The 24,279-nt window shown below is 41.3% G+C and overlaps 1 protein-coding gene across 1 annotated transcript in view; it reads right to left on the reverse strand.

Annotated features, from left to right (window-relative positions):
- Nucleotides 1-24,279, reverse strand: part of LOC125480966 (rap guanine nucleotide exchange factor 2-like) — a 105,018-nt gene that overhangs the window by 67,846 nt on the left and 12,893 nt on the right. Inside the window, exons 3-5 of the mRNA XM_048608389.1 lie at nucleotides 12,387-12,627; nucleotides 9,180-9,563; nucleotides 4,697-4,908 (exon numbers count right to left, since the gene is read on the reverse strand). Coding sequence (XP_048464346.1) covers nucleotides 4,697-4,908; nucleotides 9,180-9,563; nucleotides 12,387-12,627 — 837 coding nt within the window. The remainder of the gene's footprint in view (nucleotides 1-4,696; nucleotides 4,909-9,179; nucleotides 9,564-12,386; nucleotides 12,628-24,279) is intronic.

The raw sequence follows: 24,279 nt of genomic DNA on the forward strand, positions 1-24,279 counted from the left end.
GGAAGGCAAGAGGATGGAGAGTGGGGCTTTTGACAAAGGGAAACATTACAATTAGAGGGGATATTTCTGAAGGATCGTCCAGTGAAACGATATAAGTAGAAATCAGAAATAAGAAAGGCATGATCATCTTAATGGGATTATACTATAGGCCCTCCCAACAGTCACAGGAAAGTTGAGGAGCAAATATGTAGAGAGACCGCAAATATATTTAAGAATAATAGTGTTGTAACAGTAGGAGATCTTAATTTTCCAAACATTGGCTGGGAATGCCATTGTGTGAAAGGCTTGGACGGTGAGGAACTTGTTAAATGTGTTTGAGAAAAAAATGTTTATCAAAATGTAAATGTACCTACTAGAAAAGGAGCAAAACTTGACTTTCTCTTGGGAAATAAGGCTGGGCAAGTGACTGAAGTGTTAGTAGGGAAACACTTTGGGACTAGTGATCACAATTCTATTAGTTTGAAAATAGTTATGGAAAAGATAACCCTTTCATGAAAGTTAAAGTTCTTAATTGGAGTAAGGCAAATTTTAACAGTATGGACAACAACTTTCAACAGTTGACTGGAGTAGACTTCGCAGGTAAAGGAACAACTGACAAGTGGGAGGCTTTCGAAAAAGTGTGATTATGACAGTTCAGGGGCATTATGTTCCTGTTAGAGTGAAGGAAAAGGTTGTTAAGATTAAGGAACAACAGATGAATAAAGATATTAAGGTTCTGGTCAAGAATAAGAAATAATTATATATTAGATATAGTCAACTAGAATCAAATGAATCTCTTGAAAAGTAGACAGTATAGGGGGAGGGGATTCCTAGGAGGGCAAAGAAAGGTCATGAGATAGTCTTGACAGATAAGGTTAAGGATAATCCAACGAGATTCTACGAGTACATAAGGAGCAAAAGAGCAGCTACTGACAGAATAGGGCCCCTTAAAGATCAACAAGCTCATCTATGTGTTGAACCTCAGGAGTGGGGAGAGATACTAAATGAATATTTCATGTCAGTTTTTACTGTGGAGAAAGAAATGGAGGCTAGAGAACTCAGGGAAATAAATATTGATGGTTTGAAAACGGTTCACATTACAGAAGAGCAGGTGCTGGAGATCTTAAAAAAACAAAGGTGGATAAATCTCCTGGATTTGATCAATAGGTCCATGGGCTGAAAAATGGCAGATGGAGTTCAAGGTATTGCATTTGATACAACAAACAAGGGTAGGGCTTATACAATTAATGGTAGGGCCTTGGGTAGTGTTGTAGAACAGAGGGACCTGGGGGTGCATACTTCTTTGAAGTTTGCATCACATACCAACAGGGTGGTTAAAAAGACATTTGGCACACTTGCCTTGATTGCTCAGTCCTTTGAGTATAGGAGTCGGGAAATTATGTTGTGATTGTACAGGACATTGGTGAGGCCTCTTCTGGAATACCGCATCCAGTTCTGTTTACCCAATTATAGGAAGGATATTATCAAGCTGCAGGGGTCCAGAAAAGATTTACCAGGATGTTGCCACGTATGGAAGGTTTGAGTAATAAAGAAATGTTGGATAGGCTGGGAATTTTTTTTACTGGAGCATAGGAAAATGAGAGGTGACCTGATACAAGTGTATAAAATAATGAAGGGTATAGATAAAGTTAATGGTAGTTGCCTTTTCTCTGGGATGGGGGATTTCAAGATGAAGGGGCACGTTTTTAAGGTGAGAGGAGAGAGATTTAAAAAAGGCACGATGGGCAAATATTTACACAGAGGATGGCTCGCATGTTGAATGAACTTCCTGAGGAAGTGGTGGACGTCAATACAATTATAACGTTTAAAAGAAATTTGGGTAAGTACATGAATAGGAAAGGTTTGGAGTGGTATGGGCCAGGAGTAAGTAGGTGGGACTAGTTAATTTGGGATTATGTTTGACATGGACTGCTTGGACTGAAGGGTCTGCATCCATGCTGTATGACTATTTGACTATGACTAAGTATATCCCAGGAAATTGTGGGAAATTAGGGAAGAAATTGTGGGGCCTCTTGCAGAAATATTTGTATCCATATAATCACAGGCGAGGTGCCAGAGGACTGGAGGTTGGCTAATGAGCCTTTATTTAAGAAAGGCTGGAAGGAGAAGCCTAGGAACTATAGATTTGTAAGCCTCATATTAGTGGTCGCTAAGTTGTTGGAGGTGATTCTGAAAGATAGGATTACATGCACTTGGAGGGGCCAGAACTGATTAAAGATAGCCCAGCATGGTTTTGTGCGAGGGAAATTGTGTTTCACAAACTTGACTGAGGTATTTTGAGGAAGTAACCAAAAATAATGATGATGGTAGAGCAGCAGACATTATTTACATGAACTTTAATAAAGCCTTTGACAAGGTTCCGCATAGTAGACCAATTAATAAAATTAGATCACATGGGCGGCATGGTGCCTTAGTGGTTAGCACTGCTGCCTCACAGCGCCAGGGACCAGGTTCCATTCCAGCCTTGGGCAGCTATCTGTATGGAGTTTGAACATTCTCCCCGTGTCTGCACGGGTTTTCTCTGGGTGCTCCGGTTTCCGGATGTGCAGACAAGGTGGATTACCGTGCTATATTGCCCCATACAGTAGGGGTGGAGGGAGGGTGTGAGTCTGGGTGGGATGGTCTTCAGAGAGTCGGTATAGATTTATTGGGCTGAATGGCCTGTTTCCACACTGTAGGGATGGTATGGCATTGGATTTAATGGGATTCAGGGTGAGCTTGCCAACTGGACACAAAATTGGCTTGATGGTAGGGGAGACAGGGTGGTGGTAGAGGGTGTTCTTCAGCCTGGAGACCTGTGACCAGTGGTGTTCCACAGAGATCGGTACTGGGTCCGCTCGTTTGTCATTTATCTTGAGTCATAGAGCTGTAAGCATGGAAACAGACCCTTCAGTCCAACTCGTCCATGCTGACCAGATAGCCGAAATTAATCTAGTCCCATTTGCCAGCATTTGGCCCATATTCGTCTAAACCCTTCCTATTCATGTACCCATCCAGATGCCTTTCAAATGCTGTAATTGTACTAGCCTCCACCACTTCTACTGGCAGCTCATTCCATAAAAAAAGTCACCTAGCCTTTCCCCTGCTGTGAGCTCCCCACACAGGTTTCTCCAAGATCAGCAGTGAAATTCACTGAGATAGTAGAACTGCCGATGCTGGAGAATCTGAGATAACAAGGTGTAGAGCTGGATGAACACACCAGGCCAAGCAGCATCAGAGGAGCAGGAAAGCTGACGTTTCGGGTCGAGACCCTTCTTCCTAGAAATTCAGTGAAATTCACTGTTTTGTTTAGTTTTCTTGGAATGAACTCCAATGTCCAGAGATTCAACAATTTGGATGAGAATATAGGAGGCATTTTAGTAAGTTACAATAATAGAATCCTTACAGAGTGAAAGCAGGCCATTCAGCCCATTGGGTCAACATCGACTTTCGAACAGCATCCCATCCAGACCCACCGCCCTACCCTATCCCTGTAACATGGCTAATCCACCAAACCTGCACATGCTTGGACTCTGGGAAGAAAGTGGAGATTTCACAGGAAACCCAAGCAGACTGGGGGAGAATGTGTAAACTCCACACAGACAGTCACACAAGGATGGAATCGAAACCAGGTCCCTGGTGCTGTGGGGGAAGTGTGCTAACCTTGTGGGTGACACCAAAATTGGCAGTACAGTGGACACTGACGGAGGTAATCTAAGATTACAAACAGATCATGGCCAATTGGTTCAATGGGCTGAGATGTTGGTGAGGCCGCTTCTGGAGTACTGTGTGCAGTTCTGGTTGCCCTGCTGTAGGAAGGATAGTATTAAATTGGAGAGGGTTCAGAAAAGATTTACCAGGAGGTTGCTGGGAACTAATGGTTTGAGTTACAAAAATAGGTTCGGACTTGCTTTCACTGGAGCGTAGGAGGTTGAGAGGTGACCTTATAGCGGTTTACAAAATCATGAGGGGCACAGATAAGGTGAATAGCAAGGGTCTTTTCCCTAGGGTGGGGAAGTTCAAAACTAGCGGGCATATTTTTAAGGTGGGGGGAGAAACTTTTTAAAAGGACATGAGGGACAACTATTTTACATAGAGAGTAGCTCATATGGGGAATGAACTTCCAGAGGAAGAGGTAGATGCATGTACAGTTACAACATTTAGATATATACATGAATAGGAAAGGTTTGAAGGGATATGGGCCAAATGTAGGCAAGTGGGACTAGTTTTTGTAGGACCGAAGGATCTGTTTCCATGCTATATGACTCTATGATTACTCCTGAATGCACAATGTTGTGACATAAATAGTGTCATAGTGAGCAACATTGTATAACATATAGAATATTTCTAGTGTAACATAATAAAGTTAGCACAAGTTTACTGAGAAAAAGGCAGTTGATTACCAGGAAAATGCTCAGCATATACTTAATTTATTAAACATACTGATAAACTGTTAATCTTTAGTTCAGAACAGTGAATAGTCACTCCGTAGCTAAATTTGGGACAAGAAGATACAACAAATCTCTCTCAAATTTGACATACATAGTTTTAAAAGTAAAGAGATGGGTGAAACACACATTAGCAAACACAGGTACCAAATAAGCTAATGATTGAGAAATCATGAGCACGGTGTGAAGTTTAGTGACACTTCCAGTACAGAAAACAACAAAAATGCAACCATAGACACTTTTTCTTTAAAAACAGTAAGTAGAGCTACCTTCATGCAGGAATGTCAGATCTTTCTTGATAACTGGGAAGAGAGGAATAATGGGAGGTTGTAGATTCTCATTGTTCAGAACATTCCTGTATTTAGCCATATTTCTGGAGGGATCTAAGAGGTCCTGAAGGTCCTGAAATAACTTCTCATATTTACTTGGAAGTTTTTCCCAAGTATTCCGTAGTCTTGCCACTGGTGCAAGATATAAACCACTAGATTTTATGAAAAAATAAAGAAAATACATTATTACCTAAAACCAAACACTAAAACAGTTCTTTCAAGTAGTAAACCATCAAATAAACTTGAATTTTTTTCCATCTCATTTTTCTTAACTAAACTCTCATGTTTAAAAGTTCTAATTCACATATAGAGGGGAAGAAACAGTAAATTTTGGCATTGTGGGCCAAGATTCCAGTCACAATATCAGTGGCCAAAACCATTCAGCTAAAGATGTAGCACACATATAGGAATATAAGCCTTGAACACAACCTTCAAAAACACTATTTTCAAATGAAGTATCAAAATCAACACTAAAATGTAGGTTATTGTACTTAATATTTGCCAAAATAGATTAAAATAAATGTTATTGTGATTTGTTTGTATTAACCAGCTCTAGTTTTAATATTCTAACAAAAAACAAAAAAAGTATCAACTTCAATACTCATTTTCCAAGTTCAGATAATTAATTAAGAAAATCGGTAAGAAACGTTAATTAAGGCCCTTGGGTCACTGACATTTCAGCAAGTATCGAGCATTTTAGGAAAATTTATTTGCAGGTTTAACCCACTTATCCCTTGACCTCCGAATATTCCATAACAAGGGTATAATTTAAGTATTCCCTTCTTGTAACAGAAACTCGCTACATAATCAAAAAAAGATATTTTGCAAACAAATATGAAAAATCTCTGAAATTCCCTAACGACACAAATCATTGAAATCTCTCAAAGGGTTGCAATTTTTGCACAAAGTACAGAACATTTGAATGTTACCATAAGTCCTGTGTTTTAATGCCCTGTAAAATTTTGTTTCTAGTCAACACAATAATGACTGTGAAAATTATAAAAAAACATAAAACTTTGCATTTGAATGTGCATTAGTGAACATTGTTATCCATTTCCTACAATATTAAAGCAAGTGACATATTTGGGTCCTTCCATTTGAAAGCTTATCATCACAATTATTTAATTCTGACAGAATGAAACACCCACAGTATGTGTGTTAAACCACTACTTTTATCGGTCTTAACCATGTTTGACCGTGCATATTTTACAGGTTTTTTGAAGAGATTAGTTTAAAGTTGCAAATTCGTAGATTTACAAGTCCTTTCACTTCATTGCTCTTGCTAAAGTTAATTGTGTACCAAGAAATAGTTATTTTTCTGTTACTGACGAAACTTGACGTGAAATGCTTTTGTCTTGAGTAGTAGACAGTCAGGCAAATTTGTCATTTTAGTGACCTCATCGGGATTTTATACATTTGTACATTTTTTGTGATAGCTTGTTAAACAGTGGAGTACAACTATCGGCACAGTCCTCTCGGTTAAGCCATAAATGCTCCAAGCACTATGATGTGCTTCAAAATTGCTTTGTGAGCAAAGCAAACTCCTAAATAATAAGATAACACAGTAATGGAGCTGGAGGAACACAGCAGGTCAGGCAGCATCTGAGGAGCAGGAAAATTGACGTTTCAGGTTGGGACCCTTCTTCAGAAATGGGGTGGGTTAAGGGAGCTGGGAAATAAATAGAGAAAGGAGGGTTGGGGCTGGGGAAGGTAGGTGGAATGGTGATAGGTGAGTGCAGGTAGGGAGTGGTGGGGATTGGTCAGTGGGATGGGTGGGGCGGATAAATGGGAGAGAAGATGGACAGGTTGTGTCAGGTCAAGGAGGGACGGATGAGAGGGAGGGTTGGACATGGGATGAGGCCGGAGGTGGGGAGATTTTAAAACTGGTGAATTCCACATTTAGGCCATAGGGCTGTAGGCTCCCAGGGCGGAATATGAGGTATTGCTCCTCCAGTTTGCAGTTGGTGTCATTGTGACACTGGAGGCAGCCCAGGATGGACATATCACCCAGGGGGTGGGAGGGCAAGTTAAAATGGTTCACGACCAGAAGGTGTTGTCATTTGTCATGTACAAAGAGCAGATGCTCGACAAAATGGTCTCTGAGTCTATGGATGTACAGGAGGCCACATCAGGAGCAGCGTGTACAGTAGACCAAGTTGACGATGTGCAGGTGAACCACTGTTTGATATGGAAGGTTTGTTTTGTGCTTTGAATGGAGGTGAGGGAGGAGATGTAGGGGCAGGTGTAGCACTTCCTGCAGGTGCAGATAAAGGTGCCATGGGTGGTGTGGTTAGTGGGGACTGTGGAGCAGATGAAGGAGTTGCGGAAAGCGCGGTCCCTACAAAAGGCAGATAGGGGTGGGGAGGGAAGTATCTTTCTGGTTGTGGGGTCGGATTGTAGGTGGCGGACGTGGCGGAGAACGAAACGTTCGATGCGGAGGTTGGTGGGGTGATATGTGAGGACAACGGGGATTCTGCCTTTATTTTTGTTGGAGGGTGGGGATGTGAGGATATAAGTGCAGGAAATGCAAGAGATGTGGTTGAGGGCATTTTCAATCACCGGAGGGGCGAAGTTATGGTCCTTGAAATAGGAGGACATCTGGGATATGCGGGAGTGGAACACCCCATCTTGGGAGCAGACGCAGAGAAATTGGGAGGAGGGGATCGCATTCTTGCTGGAAGGTGGGTGAAAGGAGGTGCAGTGCCGGTAGCTGTGGGAGTCGGTGGGCTTGAAATAGATGTCAGTTTCAAGGCGGTCGCCAGTGGTGAAGACTGAGAGGTCCAGGAAGGAGAGGGAGGTATGGAGATGGTCCAGGTGAACTTGAGGTTGGGGTTAAAGGTGTTAGTAAAGTTGATGAACTGTTCAAGCTCCTCGTGGGAGCATGAGGCAGCGCCGATACAGTCATCGATGTAGTGGAGGAAGAGGTGGGGGATAGTGCTCGTGTAACATGGAAAAGGGACTGTTACATGTACATGTATCCTATGAAGAGGCATGCACAGCTTGGGCCCATGCGAGTGCCCATGGCCAGCCCCTTATTCTGTAGGAAGTGTGATCCGCTGCTCCAGATGTGGCCTGCTCTACATCGGTGAGACCAAGCATAGCCTCCGAGACCGTTTTGTAGAGCATCTGCACTCTGTACTCAACAAACACCACCACCTTCCGGTTACCAACCATTTTAACTCCCCCTCCCACTACCTGGGTGACATGTCAATCCTGGGCCTCCTCCAGTGTCACAGTGACACCATCCACAAACTGGAGGAGCAACATCTCATATTCCGCCTCGGGAGCCTAAGCCCGATGGGCTAAACATGGAATTCACTAGTTTTAAAATCTCGTCCCCCCTGGCCTCATCCCATGTCCAACCCTCCCTCTCATCCCCGCCTCCTTGACCTGACACAACCTGTCCACCATCTCTCCCACTTATCTGCCCCAGCCATCCCAATGACCAATCCTCACCACTCCCTAACTGCACTCACCTATCACCATCCCAACTACCTTCCCCAGCCCCATCCCCCCCTCTCTATTTATTTCCCAGCTCCCTTACTCCTCCCCATTTCTGAAGATGGGTTCCGACCCGAATTGTTAACTTTCCTGCTCCTCAGATGCTGATTGCTTGCTGTGTTCCTCCAGCTCCACACTGTGTTATTTCTGACTCCAGCATCTGCAGTTCTTGCTATCTCTCCTAAATAATAATGCATTTTAAAATTACAGCAGAGGCTTGAAGACCACTTTGTGGAGCACCTACGCTTGGTTTGTGACAAACGACAACACCTCCCAGTCGCGAACCACTTCAATTCTCTCTCCCACTCCTTGGACGACATGTCCATCCTGGGCCTCCTCCAGTGCCACAACGATGCCACCCGAAGGCTGGAGGAACAGCACCTCACATTCCGCCTGGGAACCCTGAAGCCCAATGGTCTCAATGTGGACTTTACAAGCTTCAAAATCTCCCCATCCCTGACGTCATCCCAAGACCAGCCCCTCTCGTCCCCGCCTCCTTGACCTGTCCGTCTTTTCTCCCACCTATCCACTCCTCCCACCTCACTGACCAACCCCCACCCCCACTTCCTACCTACTAGCCTCATTGCCTCCTCCTTGACCTGTCTGTCGTCCCTCCAACCTACCCACCCCTCCCTCCTCACCGACCAACTCCCATCCCAACTCCCTACCTCCACTCACCTGTACTGGCTTCATCCCTGCCTCCTTGACCTGTCCATCTTCTCTCCACCTATCTGCTCCTCTATCCACCTTCTATCATCACCTCCCCCTCTCTCTATTTATTTCAGAGCTCCCTTCCCCTCCCTCATTTCTGAAGAAGGGTCCAGACCTGAAACGTCAGCTTTCCTGCTCCTCTGATGCTGCCTGGCCTGCTGTGTTCATCCAGCTCCACACCTTGTTATCTACTCCTATCTGCTATGTTTACCTGATAATTGCAAACATGGAGTTGAAGTTCTTGCATTCTCGACAGTGCAGAGCCATCTTTATGAAGTGTTTGATTATCTTCATTCTTTTCAACTGGTTTGACTCCTTAAGGATTTCTGTTGCAACCCAAAATGTTTCCTGATTGATAATGTTCTCAAATTTCTTCAGATTGGCACATTCAGTTTTTGACTTAAGTTTGAATAAGTCATCTATGTACTCTGTGGGCTCAATATTACGAAATAGTTCAAAGTTCCTCATGGAGAGCTGAGTGGCAACTTCAATCGTGCTCAATTGTAACAGTGTGATATGACTCTCCCGAAGCAATTCCTGAGCATCTTCATCTGAGCACAGTGTCTCTGTTTCCATGTTATTCTTCAGATAGTACCTCATGAAAGAAAAACAAATTGCATCAATTAAAAAGGCATCAGCATTAAGCAGGTTTATTCTAGAGTTGTGTAAAACTGTTTCCCTTTCAATTTATTTTATATCAGCAAGCAAATAGCTGCAAAATTTGACATTTTATTTTACGTTGCATTCTGAGCAATAGTTGAGCAGAAACAGAACTTCCTACCGAAAGGACCATTATAAATGGGAACAGAAGTAGGCCATTTGGCCCTTTGAGCCTGCTCCGCCACTCAATAGGATCATGCCCCATCTGACATTCCTGCATTTCCCCCGCAACCCTTGATACTGATCAAGAATCAATTTCAGCCTTAAATATACAAGGACTCAGCCCTCACCCCGGTTCTGTCTAGCAAGGAGTTCCAAAGACTCTCAACCCTCCAAGAGAAGAAATTTCTCCTTATTTCAGTCTTCAGTTGACTCTCCTTTATTCTAAGACTGTGCCCTCTGGTCCTAGGCTTTCCCATGAGGGGAAACATTCTCTCAACTCTTACCCTGTCAAGCCACTTAAGAATCCTACGTGTTTCAATGAGATCACCTCTCATTTTCCTAAATTAAAGTGACGACAGTCCCAACCTGTTTAGCCTTTGCTCAGAACAGAATCCCTTTGTACCAGGGGTCATCCTAGTGAACCTTCTCTGATCTGCTTCCATTGAAATTATATATTTCTTAAATAAGGAGACCAAATCCAGATGTGGCCTCACCAGCACCTTGTATAGTTGCAGTAAGACTTCCTAACTTAAAACCCCTTGAAACAGGGCCAATATTCCATTAACCTTCCTAATTACCTGTTGCATCTGAGCGCTTGCTTTCAGTGTTTCGGACACATGTACCCCCAAGTCTATTTGTGCTGCAGATTTCTGCAGCTTTTCTCCATTTAAATAATACTTTGTTCTTATGTTCTCTCTTCAAAAATGGGCGACTTCACATTTTCCCACATTGTATTCCATTTGCCAACCTTTTGCCCACTTACCCACCCTTTCAATACCTCTCTGTAAACTGTATGTACCCCTCTAACAACTTGCCTTCCATATACTTTTAAGTTGTCTGCAAAATTGGCTACAGTACATTTACTTCCTTCCTCCAAGCCACTAATATATATTGTAAACAGATGCAATCCCTGTACTGATCCCTGCGGTGTCCCACTGGTCACAGGTCGCCAACCTGCAAAGAAGCCTTCATCTCACTGCTATTTCCTGTCATTAGCCAATTCTCTATCCACACCAATACACTACCTCCGACATTCTGGGCTGTTATCTTGTGACTTTAACTTTTGGAAGGTACCTTGTCACATGCCTTCTTGAAGTCCAAACACAATATGTCTACTGGGTCCTGTCTATCCACTCTGGTTAAGACTTCCTCAAAATACTCTAATAAATTAGTCAGGTACTATTTTCCTTTTATGAGGCTTGATTAGATTATGATTTTGCAATTGTGTTGCTATTACTTCTTTAATAATTGATTCCAACATCTTTCCAACAAAACACTTTAGGCAAATTGCCCTATAGTACTTGCTTTGTGCCTCCCTCCCCTTTTGAACAGGGGTGTAGCACTGGCAGTTTTCCAATCCTCTGGAACTTTTCCAGATCCAAAGATTTTTGGAAAATGACAACCAATGTACCCACTGTCTCTGGCACTACGGATGCAAGCCATCGGGGCAGTGGACTTATCTGCCTTTTGCCCCATTAGTTTGTATAATATTACTTCTCTAGTGTTAATAATGGTACTTAATTTTTCCCATGTGTAATGTTCAAAGTATATCTCCCCTGAAGCCTTATGCAAGATACCTGTTTAACTCCTCTGCCATGTCCTTGCTCCCGATAACTATCTCCCCAGATCCATTTTTAAAGGGGCCTACATTCAATTTTACCTCTCTCTTCCTTTTGATATATTTAAAGATGATCTTATTGTCAGTTATTATATTCTGTGCTAGTTTGCCCTCGTAGTTTATGTTCTCTCCTTATTATCTTTTTTAATTCTCCTTTGCTGGATTCTGAATTTATCCCAGTCTTCAGGGCTGTCATTGATTTTTGCCTACTTGTTTGCTTTTTCTTTCAACTGTATTACTCTTCTTAACCTAATATCATTTCAAATGTTTCTTTTGATTGATTTCACTAAAGGGCAGGTCCAACAGGAAATATTATAGAGTCAGAGAATCACAGACTCCCTCCAGTGTGGAAGGACGCTATTTGGCCAATTGAGTCCACACCGACCCTCTGAAGAGCATCTCACCCAGACCCAACCACCTATCCTATCTCTGTAACCCTGTACTTCCCATGACTAATCCACCTAGCCTGCACATCCCTGTACACTATGGGCAATTTAGCATGGCCAATCCACTAACCTGCACATCTTCAGACTGTGGGAGGAAACCAAAGCATGCAGACCCGGGAAAAATGTGTAAACTCCACACAGACAGTCACCGGAGGGTGGAACTGAACACTGAGGCAGCAGTGCTAACCACTGAGCCACTGTGCTCCCATGAGTAAATTAACTCATTTTTTAATGCACTCCACAATAGCCATCTCCTGAACAGGTGGCTGGGAACAAATTTGTAACTAATTGAAATGGAAAAATAATACTTGGCAAAATGAATTCAAAAAAACTGAAAAGAAATTCACCCGAAATACGGAGCGATTTGACCCGGAAGTTGACCTGCTGCTATGCTGGTATGTATTACACCTGTGAACAATGTGGAGATGCAATTCAAACTTAATATTTTCCTAATGTAAAATAGAGCAAAACAAACTTATTTTTATTGCATTCTTTGAAAGAACCTGTATTCTGGTAACTTCATCATCTTTACCTGCCACTAAGCTGGATTCGGTCAGCAAGCTTCGATAATTGGTCTGGAAGTCTTCTTTGTTTGATAACACCTTCAGGAGTGACAGAGACTTCACACAGCGAGTATGATTCAGGAGCAGCAGTTAAGGTAAATTCACGAATTGCCTGAATGACCACTTCTTTTGCAGTGGTATCTCTGCTGATCATTATGTAGCGACTTTGTTGGTCAGCTTTGAAAACTCTTAAAACTTGATCTGGTAGCTCTGTTCAAAAGGAAAACAAACTGAATACATGGATAGCATAAAGATAGAGTACTTTATTAAGGTTGTATGAACATATGAAATCAGTGGGCAGGAAAAGACTAGCTGATTCATCAAGCCATACAAAGTTATTTCGGAAATTAAGTTGTGAAGAAGACATAAGGAGGCTACAAAAGGTATCAATAATTTTGTGAGCAAGTAAATATGTGACAAATGGAGTATAATGTGGGGTGATCATGAAAGGCCATTTTGGCAGGAAGAATAAGACGAAAGCATATTGTCTAAATGGCAAGAGATTGAAGAGCTCCGAAGTGCAGAGGGATCTGGGTGTCCTAATACATGAATTCCAAGTAATTAGAAAAGCTAACAGAATGTTACCATTTATTGCAAGGACAATTTAATACAAAAGTAGAAAGGTTATGTTTCAGTTACACAGAACACTTATCATGTACAGTAATGGTCACTTTATTCAAGCAAGGATGTAACTGTGTTGGAGGCAGTTTCGGAAAGTTTACAAAGCTAACACCTGGAATGGGGATGTTGTCTTCTGAGGAAAGGGTTGGACAGGTTAGGCTTGTATCCACTGGAGTTTAGAATAGTAAATGACTTGATTGAAACACAGAAGATCCCAAGGATCTTGGATAGGGTAAATACGAAGAGGATGTTTCCTCTTATGGGAGCATCTAGAACTGGGGGTCACGGTTTAAAAATTAAGAATTGCCCATTTAAAAGAGAGATGAGGCGAAGATTTTTCTCTGGAGATTTGAGAATCTTTGGAATTCTCTTCCTAAAAAGTGGTGGAAGCACATTCCTCAAACATTGTTAAAGCATTTATTAAGCAAATGGAGGTTGTCGGAGGTAGGTAAGAATGTGGATTTGTGGTTATGATCTCACAGAATGGCAGGGCAGGCTTTGTATGTATGGTTGTATGTATCAAGCCTTCTCCACACTATTGCAAAATATACAATAATATTACCATATTTTCTTCCTGTTCATTAACAGGGGTGTCCTCTCCACTAACACTATGTTGGATACTGAAATCAACTATCACCTGGCAAAAGGATCCTCATTCACAGACTTTGGAAAGAGCAAAGAGTTTTGTTAACAAGACAGTGATTCTTAGAAATGAGACAATATGTACATCAGCCTGTCAGTGGGGCCAAGTATTCATTTTAAAATTTACTTGGAGCCTGAAAGCATTCAATACCTAATGCAACATTTATCTTCTACTTCTATGCTTGACTATGTTGGAAATAAAAAATAATTTTTGTTACAATCTCTCTTTCGTTAACAGAACAATTTGTGCAAAATATTCAATACATATATTCAAAAAGACCCAAAGTTTAATCCATAAAAGTCCATATCTCATGCTAAAAATAATGAGGAGGAGATCAGCATTCACCATAATTTTGAAGTAAATTAAACCAAAATCTCTAGTGTTAGTACATGAAATTTTCTGTTCCATTTTCTCTGATCCTCCATAGGTTTCATTACACCAGTAGCCATAGTATTAAAAAGCTGGGATGTAAAGTTTCTGAATTTTATCACTAATTAGCCATTAAAAACATTAGAAGCAGTTAGGGCCTGAGCATTCAGGTGCGTGTCAATGTTTAACAACATGATAAATCTTCACTGATGTCAAAATAGTGTCACAAGGATAGCAATCTCTGGATTACTCCTGGTTCCACGTGCAAGCAAGAGTAGGAGTAGGAGAAGAGGGCAGATTAATGCTTGGCTGAGGAGCTTGTGCAGGGGGCAAGGATTCACATTTCTGGATTATTGGAATATATTCAAAAGCGACTGGTTGCACCTGAACTGGAAGGGAGCCAGTAACTTGGTGGGGAGATTTGCTAAAGCTACTCGGGAAGGTTTAAACTGGTCTGGCAGAGGGTGGGGCCCTAAAGAGTAGTGAGGCAAAAGAGAAGGTTGAGGCTCATGTAGAAGTTAGAGATAGCAAGTTAAATAGATCAGGCAGGCAAGAACACAGCAGGGACTGAGGGTAGGTTGACAAATTAAAGTGCATTTATTTCGATGCAAGAGACCTGATAGGTAAGCCAGACAACCTCAGGGCATGGTTGGGAATATGGGACTGGAATAGTATAGCTATTACAGAAACATGGCTGAGGGAGGGACAGGACTGGCAGCTCAATGTTCCAGGATACCGATGCTATACGAAGGATAGATGGGAGGCAAGAGAGCAGGGGAGTGGTGTTTCTGATTAGGGAAAACATCATGGTAGTACTAAGAATGGATATTCCTGAGGGATTGTCCAGTGAAGTTATATGGGTGGAACTAAGATATAAGAAGCGGGTGATCACTTTAATGGGATTATACTATAGGCCCCCCAATAATCAGCAGAAATTGAGTAGAAAATATGAAAGGAGATTGCAGATGGTTGTTAGAATAGTAGGGTTGTACTAGTGGGTGATTTTAACTTTCCAAACATAGACTGAAAGTGCCATTTTGTTAAGGGTTCGTTATGGGGAGGAATTTGTTAAGCGTGTTCAGGAAAAGTTCAGTGACTGATCAGGAAGACTTTCAGTGACTGAGGTACTAGTGGGGGAGCATTTTGACCAGTGACCATAATTCTATTAGTTTTAAAATATTTATGGAAAAGGACAGGCCTGGTACACAAGTTAAATTTTTAAATTGGGGCAAGGCCAATTTTGATGGTATTGGACAGGATCTTTCAAAGGTTGATTGGGAGAGGCTGTTCAGAGGTAAAGGGACATCTAGCAAGTGGGAGGCTTTCAAAAGTGAGATAACAAGTGTTTAGGGCAAGCATATTCTTGTTAGTGTGAAGGGCATGGTTGGTAGGAATAGGGAACACTGGAGATACTGAGGCTGTGGTCAAGAAAAAGGAGGAGGCATGTGTCAGGTATAGGGAGCTGGAATCAAGTGAATCCTTTGGGGAGTATAGCAAGTGTAGGAGTACACTTCAGAGAAAAAAAGGAGGGCAAAAAAGAGATGTGAGATAGCTTTGACAGGTAAGGTAAAGCAGAATCCAAACAGATTCTACAAGTATATTAAGGGCAAAAGACTAACTAGGGAGAGAAAAGATCAACGACGTCATCTATGTGTGGAGCCACAGGAGATGGGCGAGATCCTAAGCTAATATTTCTCATCAGTATTTACTGTGGAGAAAGACACAGAAGCTAGAGAAAGCAGAAAAATAAACAGAGATGCTTTGAAAAGAGTCCACATTATAAACAAGGAGGTGCTGGAGGTCTTAAAATGCTGGGACCTGATCAAGTGTAACCCAGGACATTGTGGGAAGCTAGCAAAGAAATTGAAGGACCTCTAGCAGAGGTATCTGCATCATCGAGAGCTACGGGTGAGGTACAGAAGACTGGAGGGTGGCTAATGTTGTGCCATTCTTAAAGAAAGACTGCAAGGAAAAGGTAGGAAATTACAGACCAGTGAGCCTAATGTCAGCGGTGGGTAAGATGTTGGATGGGATTCTTCAGACACTATCTACACGCATTTGGAAAGGCAAGGACTGATTAGGGATAGTCAGCATGGGTTTGTGCATGGGAAATTATGTCTCACAAACCTGATTGAGGTTTTCGAAGAGTTGACCAAGAAAATAGATCAAGGCAGAGCAGTAGACGTTGTCTACATGAACTTGAGCAAGACCTTTGAGAAGTTCTGGTTAGTAAGGTGATGTCACATGGGATCCAGGGAGAGCTAGCCAGTTGACACAAAATTGGTTTGACAGTAGGAGAAATGGGTGGTGGTAGAGTGTTGTTCAGATTAGAGGCCTGTAACCAGAAGAGTGCTGCAAGAATTGGTGCTGGCTCACTGTTGTCTGTCATTTATATCAACGATTTGGATTAGAATATGGGAGGTGTGGTTAGTAAGTTTGCAGACGACACCAAAATTGATGGTACAGTGAACAGCGAAGGAGGTAATTTAAGAGTACAATGGGATCTTGATCAGCTGGAGCAGTTGGCCGAGGAATGGTAGACAGAGTTTAATTCAAATAAATATGAGGTGTTTCATTTTGGTAAGACAAACCAGTGCAGGACTTACACAGTTAATGGAGGGCCTTGGGGAGCATTGGCGAACAGAGAGACTTAGGGGTACAAGTACATAGTTCCTTGAAAGTGGCATCACAGGTAGACAGGGTGATGAAGAAGGCATTTGGCATACTTGCCTTCATCGGTCACAGCACTGAGTACAGGAGTTGGGATGTCATGTTATAGCTGTATAAGATACCGGTGAGGCCATATTTGGAGTACTGCGTCCAATTCTGGTCGCCCTGCTTTTGGAAGGATGTTATTAAACTGGAAAGATGCAAAAACTGGTACGGATAATATACAAACTCCACATAGACAGGAAGGCTGGAATTGAACCCAGATCCCTGGCGCTATAAGGCAGCAGTGCTAACCACTGAGCCACTGTGCTGCCCTAACACAGGTTACAGTTCCCTGTAAAGGATACCCCTTTGATTTCAACTAACTATAAAATGGCTGTCAGAAGTCCACAAAAAGTCCATAAGCAGTTCTAAATGTAATGAAACAATGAGGCCCATTCCTTTGCTGTTGAATACAGAATCTGGGGTTATTAAAATAATCTTTTCTGGTCAACTAAAATTTGGTGGTATATTTCTAAAATATAGTTCTTAAGTTTATGTATATTAATTCTTTGTGTACTCTGTTCTGCGTTTAGTAAAATACACTGGAAAAATCATCTAAATTTAGGTAATGGCAATTTTGCCACCAAATTTAAAATTTCTATATATTATTGTAGGTGAAGGATAGCAAAGTGGATAAAAGCTTTTAACATAACAAGAGATGAGGTAATATTTGTCATTAAAGAGCGTACAGATTAATTTGCTTATTTGGCACCCTAAGCAGTGCATGCCCTATGTGCTTTTGCTTGAAATGCACTTACTGAGTAGAATAGCTGATTGAAGATGTCAGGTTATGCAATCACTCTTAGAAGTCTTATTCTTTGATTAGTAATTAATTTTTTAGCTATTTTTTGTTTGGTCAATAGGATGGTATAGAGTATAGTCATATGAAATAACTGCACAAACACCAGTATCCTGTCACAAAATCATCTGTTATTTCACATGTGCACAGTACATGGGCTCTGACCAGTCCCTAGACTGAGGAGACCATCTGAATTTCCTGTTTATATCTGTTCGCCAAGGCTCTCTGGTTGATCCAGGTTAACAACCCCAATCAAGGATTTCACAGTCAATGAGATCCATCTGGTCCTGGTTCTAATCACTACACATACACAACTAATCTCAGAGAAAACATTAATGCAGAACTAAAACAAAAACAGAAATTGCTGGAGAAACTCATCAAAACTTATTAATGCAGAACTAATATTGCTATACTTTTCTGTTTGATGGAGAAGATGACAGTTCAATAAATTATATATCTGAATCAAAACTACAATGTTTTGCAAAGCTGCTCTTCGACTACACATGTTCTGAGGAAGGGTCACTGGACCCGAAATGTTAACTCCTTTTTCCTTCACGGATGCTGCCAGACCTGCTGAGCTTTTCCAGCAACTTTGTTTTTGTTCTCTTCTATTAGTTTGCTGCATCTTACAAAAAGCATTTTACTATAAGATTTCCATTAAACATCCTATCTTTCTTTCACACTAAGAGCAGATTATTGAATTCATGTCTACTGCACCATACGAGGTTACTACTGTGTAATACTGCCCATAGCAAATTTGACCGAGATGACTCAATTTTCTTGACCTAAGACCAACAATGGAGCAAGTGAAAATAAAATGTGCAAATCATATTATAAAAGAACATCATCAAATTCCCTTTGAACAAGGATATCAAAGTGGCAGCAGTGATTATTTAGACATAGTTAGGATTATTTTATCAATATTTTTTGAATTTTCGAAAATTTCAAAGAAGTCGCAAAGAAAACAAAAAATGTTTTCTTCGAAATGATTATACAACTGTTGAATTAGACCATAAGATACAGGAAAAGAATGGCTCTGTCATTTGACCACTGCTTTTTCTCAATACATTCTCCTGCCTTCTCCCTGTAACCCTCAAACCCCTTACCAATCAAGAACCTAGCTATCTCTGTCTTAAATACACTCAATGACTTGGCCTCCACAGCCTTCTGTGGCAATGAGTCCCACAGGTTATCTACCCTCTGGCTGAAGAAATTCCTCCTCATTATGCTTCTAAAGGATTGTCCCTTCACTCTGCAGATGTGCACTTGGGTCCTAGTTTCTCCTACTAGTGGAAACATTATCTCTATGTCCAATCTATCCAGGTCCCTTAGTATTCTGTAAACTTCAATATGTTTCCCCCTCCTCCTCCTAAACACCATTGAGTACAGACCAAGAGTCCTCAACTGCTCCTCAAATGACAAGCCCTTAAACCACGGAATTGTTCTTGTAAACCTCCTCTGGACCCCCTCTAATGCCAGCACATTCTTCCTTAAAGCTGCCCTGTACAGCTTCAGCAGTACATCCCTGCTCTTGTCTCCTAGCTCTCTTGAAATGAATGCTAGACAGTGTATTTGATTTTCTAACTGTCAACTGAACCTGAATGTTAGCATCAACAGAATCCTGAACTGGGACACCCACGTCCCTTCGTGCTTCAGATTTCGAAGTCTATTTTCTAAATGGGGAGAGTCTACGTCTCCATTCTTCCAGCAAAGGGCATAACCTCACACTTTCCTATACTGCATTCCATCTGCCCATTCTTTGCCCACCTTCCCAGTGTCCAAGTCCTCTTCCTCAACATTACTTGTCCCTTCAGTCACCTGTGTCACCTGCAAACTTAAAAACAGTGTCCTCTGTTCCTTCAGCCACATCATTAACATATAACGTGGATTGCTAACTATGCCTTACTGGTTTCAGTTATGAAAGGGAAATAACTCATAAGCACCACTGCAGTGATCAATTGAAACATGTAGTAGTAACCAGTGCCTGGACCAATGCTCCTGAGACAAATTCAAATCCAACCATCTAATTAACAAGTAATATCATCAGAAAGGTGCAAGTGTAAGGAGTACACCATTCAGCTCCTGGATCCTGCTGTACCATTTACTAAGACAATGCTTAATCGGATTGTGACTTTAATTCCATCTTTCTTTGTGCCTGCCCTCTACAATCTTTGACTCCTTCATCTAAGATTTTGTCACACTAAGGCTCTGTACTGCATTAAGAATACTTTCTTTCTTCCCTTTCTCATGCAACTGCATGCCAACTTTTTTGGGATTCATGTATCAGGATATCCACATCCCTCTGGACCACATACTTCTGCAGTCTCTCTCCAAGAACTTGGCAATGTGAATATAATGTGGGGAGAAAAGAACTTGTCCACTGTGGCAGGAATAAAAGAAAAACAGCTACTTAAATGGAGCTTTCAAATTGAGGGTGTAGAGTAAGGAAATTTCCACGACTCAGGAAAAACTTCCCTGAACAGCCAGATCTTTATTCAGGGGCAGGGAATACCGACTGGAGTCAGGCCCACTATTCCTAGAAAAAGTTTGGAGATCGTTAGTAACAGATACTAAAGTTCTGAGGTAGGATTTTCAAAGAAACACCTCAGTGCTTTGGGACTTGGTTCCAGTTACAATAGAAATGGCATGAGCCTCTAGCTTACAAGTTTCCACATGCTTGATCAATGCCAACTCATTCCTTTACCCACACACATGGTCCCTTATACCCTCCATGTTAATGCATGACTTATCCATTCAGTATCGTGGATCATTACAGCCCTTCTGCTAACTTTCTAGCAACGATATTACCCTCACATTCTCCATACCAACTCACCCACAGCCTTGCATTAGGAAAACCATGCTAAGATGACATAAGATATCACTTAAGAATCCATGACAAACTTCACTGTAACAAATAGACACTTACTTTGATAAAAGCTCATTCTATGCATTTAAATCCCTTGAAATATTTATTCTTATCTAAAAATATTTACATTCATAGCCCCATTTCAAAGACTGCTAACTTATTGCTAACCACTTGGAACAGACAATCAAACTGTGAACTTGCAGGTAAACCCTAGAAGCCTGGTACTCCACGAAGAAAGCCATCATCAAACACATAGAGCTCAACCCCATATATACTCCACTGCGAAAGAAAACCGGAAATGATGTAATCCAGCTCAACAGACTCCAGAGTTCAAATAACAGGTGGGAAAATCCAACAGCGCTTCATCGGAAGCTGCACTGATGATGTTACCCAGCAGGGTTATGAAACGTCTGCAGAAAAACAATGAACCAGCTCAGCGAGCTAACCAACCACAACATCCACAACCTGAGCTACAAATCTACTCTAAAACCTGAGGTAAACGCTCCACTGGTGCTATGATAATTATAGGTCGTAAAAGTGGTCAAGCAGTACAAATATTATAACGAAAACCCCATGCCTCGGTCAACAAACAACTACTGAGATTGTAAGCACCTAGTCTTTTTCAAACAGCGGGCTACATTTTGTTGCAAAATTTTACGAACACAACATTTAATTGACTTGACAATTTTACAGTTCCACAGACCTCATCATCTTTTATACACATTCATGTCTGTTCTTAACAATCCAAACAAAAGAATTCCGGTAGGTTTCAACCTTTTCCTCAAATTCTACAAGCCTTAATTCAGAAACCCAGTGGTGAAAATGATTTCAGAGTGAAGGCAGCTGCACAATTAAACATGTTGTTGTCTCTGTGAACAGCAAATGTACAAAATAACTCCTGCATTTTCTTCCCTCATCCTCAGAAAATTGGTGGGTCAGGTCTTCTAGATTCAGATTCTAGAATCATTTTGGCAAACTTGCTTTGTCTACCTATCTTTGTCATCAGCAAATTTAGCTACCACATGCTTGGCCCGTTCAGCAATGACATTAATTTATATTGTAATAGTTGAGGCCCTAGTACAGATTTCTGTGCCACTCCATTAATTAAGTAGTTAACCTGAAAATGACACATTTAACCCAAATGTTTCCTGTTAGCTAAACAATCCTATAACCACACTAAACATTACCACCAACACTGCAGCTCTTGTGCTGTCACATTTTTCAATGCATTTTGGAAGCCCAAATATACCACATTTATTGGTCTCCCTTATCTATCCTGCTTGCTACTTCCTCAAAATATTATTCAAAAATGTTTTTCCTTTCATAAAACCAGGCTGACTCTGCTCAATGGTATTATAATTTTCAAAATATTCTGCTATTACTTCCTTAATGATGAATTCTAGCACTCTCCGTGACAGCTGTTAGACTAACTAGCCTATCATTTCCTCTCTCCTTTTTTAAACAGAGGTGTTACATTTGAAATCTGGAATAAAAAGCTAGTCACGGTGATGGTGACCATGAAACTACAGGATTGTCATTGCAAATAATACATTTGGTTCATAATGCCCTTTACAGAAGGAAACCGGCTGTCCTTAGCTCACATAGGACTCCAGATCCAAACTACTCTGATCTGATCTAGGCTAGTCTAGAAAGCCACTCAGTTGTAGTAAATTGCAACAGAAAACCCAAATAAGAATAAACAGGCAAAACACTTGCCACTGACCAAGGCTGATGATCCTGTAAAGCCCTCCTTACTAAGATAATGGGCACTTTGCCAACATTTGGAGAACTTCCCACAATCTAGTCAAGCACCAGTTGACACTCATTCCTCTTTGAACTGCTTCCAACTCATTTATATTCTTCCTTACATAAGGAAACCAGAACTGCATATTGTATTCAAGCTGTGGTCTCACAAGTGCCCTGTATAATGGGAGTTGTAGAAATTATTTGGCTATATGTCTGGTTTGCGATGCAGAGTGATGCCAACAGCGTGGGTTCAACTGCCACATGGGTTAAGTCGACCATAAAGGACTCATCCTTCACAACTTCTCCCCAAACTGGAGGCATGATGGCCTTCAGAATAAACCACCACAGTCGTCACGCTCTGTTGAGACAGCAGCCCTATCATTTGTTAAGACTATGGCAGCTTTACCTTTATAATGGAAGTGCCCTTACTTTTATGTTCAATTCCTGTCATAATAAAGGATAGCTTTTAATAGCCATCTTAATTATTTGTTATACCTGCATACTTACTTTCTGTGGCTCATGCACTAGAACAGCTAGGATAGTGATGTCAGTAGAGCAGCTGACTTATGGCATAGATAGGGTAGACAGGAAGAAACCTGATGGAGGGATCAATGACCAAGGGGATAGATTTAAGGTAAAAGGCAGAAGATTTACTGGAAATGTGACAAATATCTTTTTTTTAACCCAGAGGATAGTGGGAATCTGGAACACACTGGTGGTAGAAGCAGAAACCTTCATAATATTTAAGAAGTATTTAGATGTGCACTTGCAACACCAAGGCATACGAGGGCTAGAAAATAGGATTAGAGCACTTATAGAATTTTACAGTACAAAAAGATGCATTCAACTCATCATGTTTGTACTGGCTCCCAAAGCGCTACCCAGTTAACCCCATTCTCCAGCCCTACCTCGGTAGCCCATTAAATTCATCATTTTCAAATATGTATCCAGGTCTCTTCAAACTTCACAGAATCCACCATTCTCATTCTAAATCCTAACAATTCTGAGTAAAGAAGTTTCTCCTCATCTCACTCCTAGTTCTCTTGCGGACAATCTTGAAATTGTGACCCCTAGTTATTGACATATGAACTAGTGGAAACAGAATATCCTTTGTTACCCAATTTCTCTAATCTTTCCTTCTATCTAAATCCCTCATTCCTGGTATCATTCTAGTAAATTTCTTTGCACTTTCTCCAAGGCTTTAACATCCTTCCTTAAATAAGGTGCCCAGAAGTGAACATATCCTCTAAATATGGTCTGATCAATGACTTGTAGAGGTGTAGCATCATTTCCTTGTTTTTATACTCTATTCCTCTATTTATAAACCCAAGGATATGATAAGCCTTGTTAAGAACTGTTTCAAATTGCCTGGTCATCTTCAGAGATTATGCACCTGAACACCAAAGGTCCCTCGGCTCCTAGTTCCCCTCAAAGTTGTACCGTTGAGACTGTATTATCTCTGCATGTTCCTTCTACTAAAATGCATTATCTCACATTTCTCTGCATTGAAATTCATCTGCCAGGTGTCTGCTCATTTGTCCATCTTGTTAATGTTCCTCTGAAGTCACTTTGCATCATCCTCACAATTCACTATTCTCCCTGGCTCAGTATCATCTGCAAATTTAGAGATTTTGCCCTCAACATCCATCTCCAAGTCGCAACACCGATCCCTGGGAGAACACCACTTCCAACTTCCGTCGGAGAAATGTCCATATATACCAACCCTCTGCTTCCTATCTTTTAGCCAACTTGTAATCCATGCTGCCAATGAACCATCAATCCCAAACATTTCTAATAGACTAACCAACCTGCCATGTGGCACTGCATCAAATGCTTTCTGAAAGCCCATATATACAATATCCATAGCATTACCCTCATCTGCTGCTTGTGTCACCTTGTGAAAGAACTGTTAAATTTGTCATACATGACCTGCCCTTGGCAAAGCCATTAACTTACTTTTCTTAGTTTATATTTACCTTATTCTTAATTATAGCCTCCATCAGGTTGCCCACTATTGACGTAAAGCTGACATTTTTGTGTTTCCTGGGTTATCCTTTGCCCCTTTCTTATGCAACAGTGTCACATTTGCAATCCTCCAGTTCCCTG

Source organism: Rhincodon typus, chromosome 1 (genome assembly GCF_021869965.1).
Source record: "Rhincodon typus isolate 14 chromosome 1, sRhiTyp1.1, whole genome shotgun sequence".
In the NCBI taxonomy this organism is placed as follows: Eukaryota; Metazoa; Chordata; class Chondrichthyes; order Orectolobiformes; family Rhincodontidae; genus Rhincodon; species Rhincodon typus.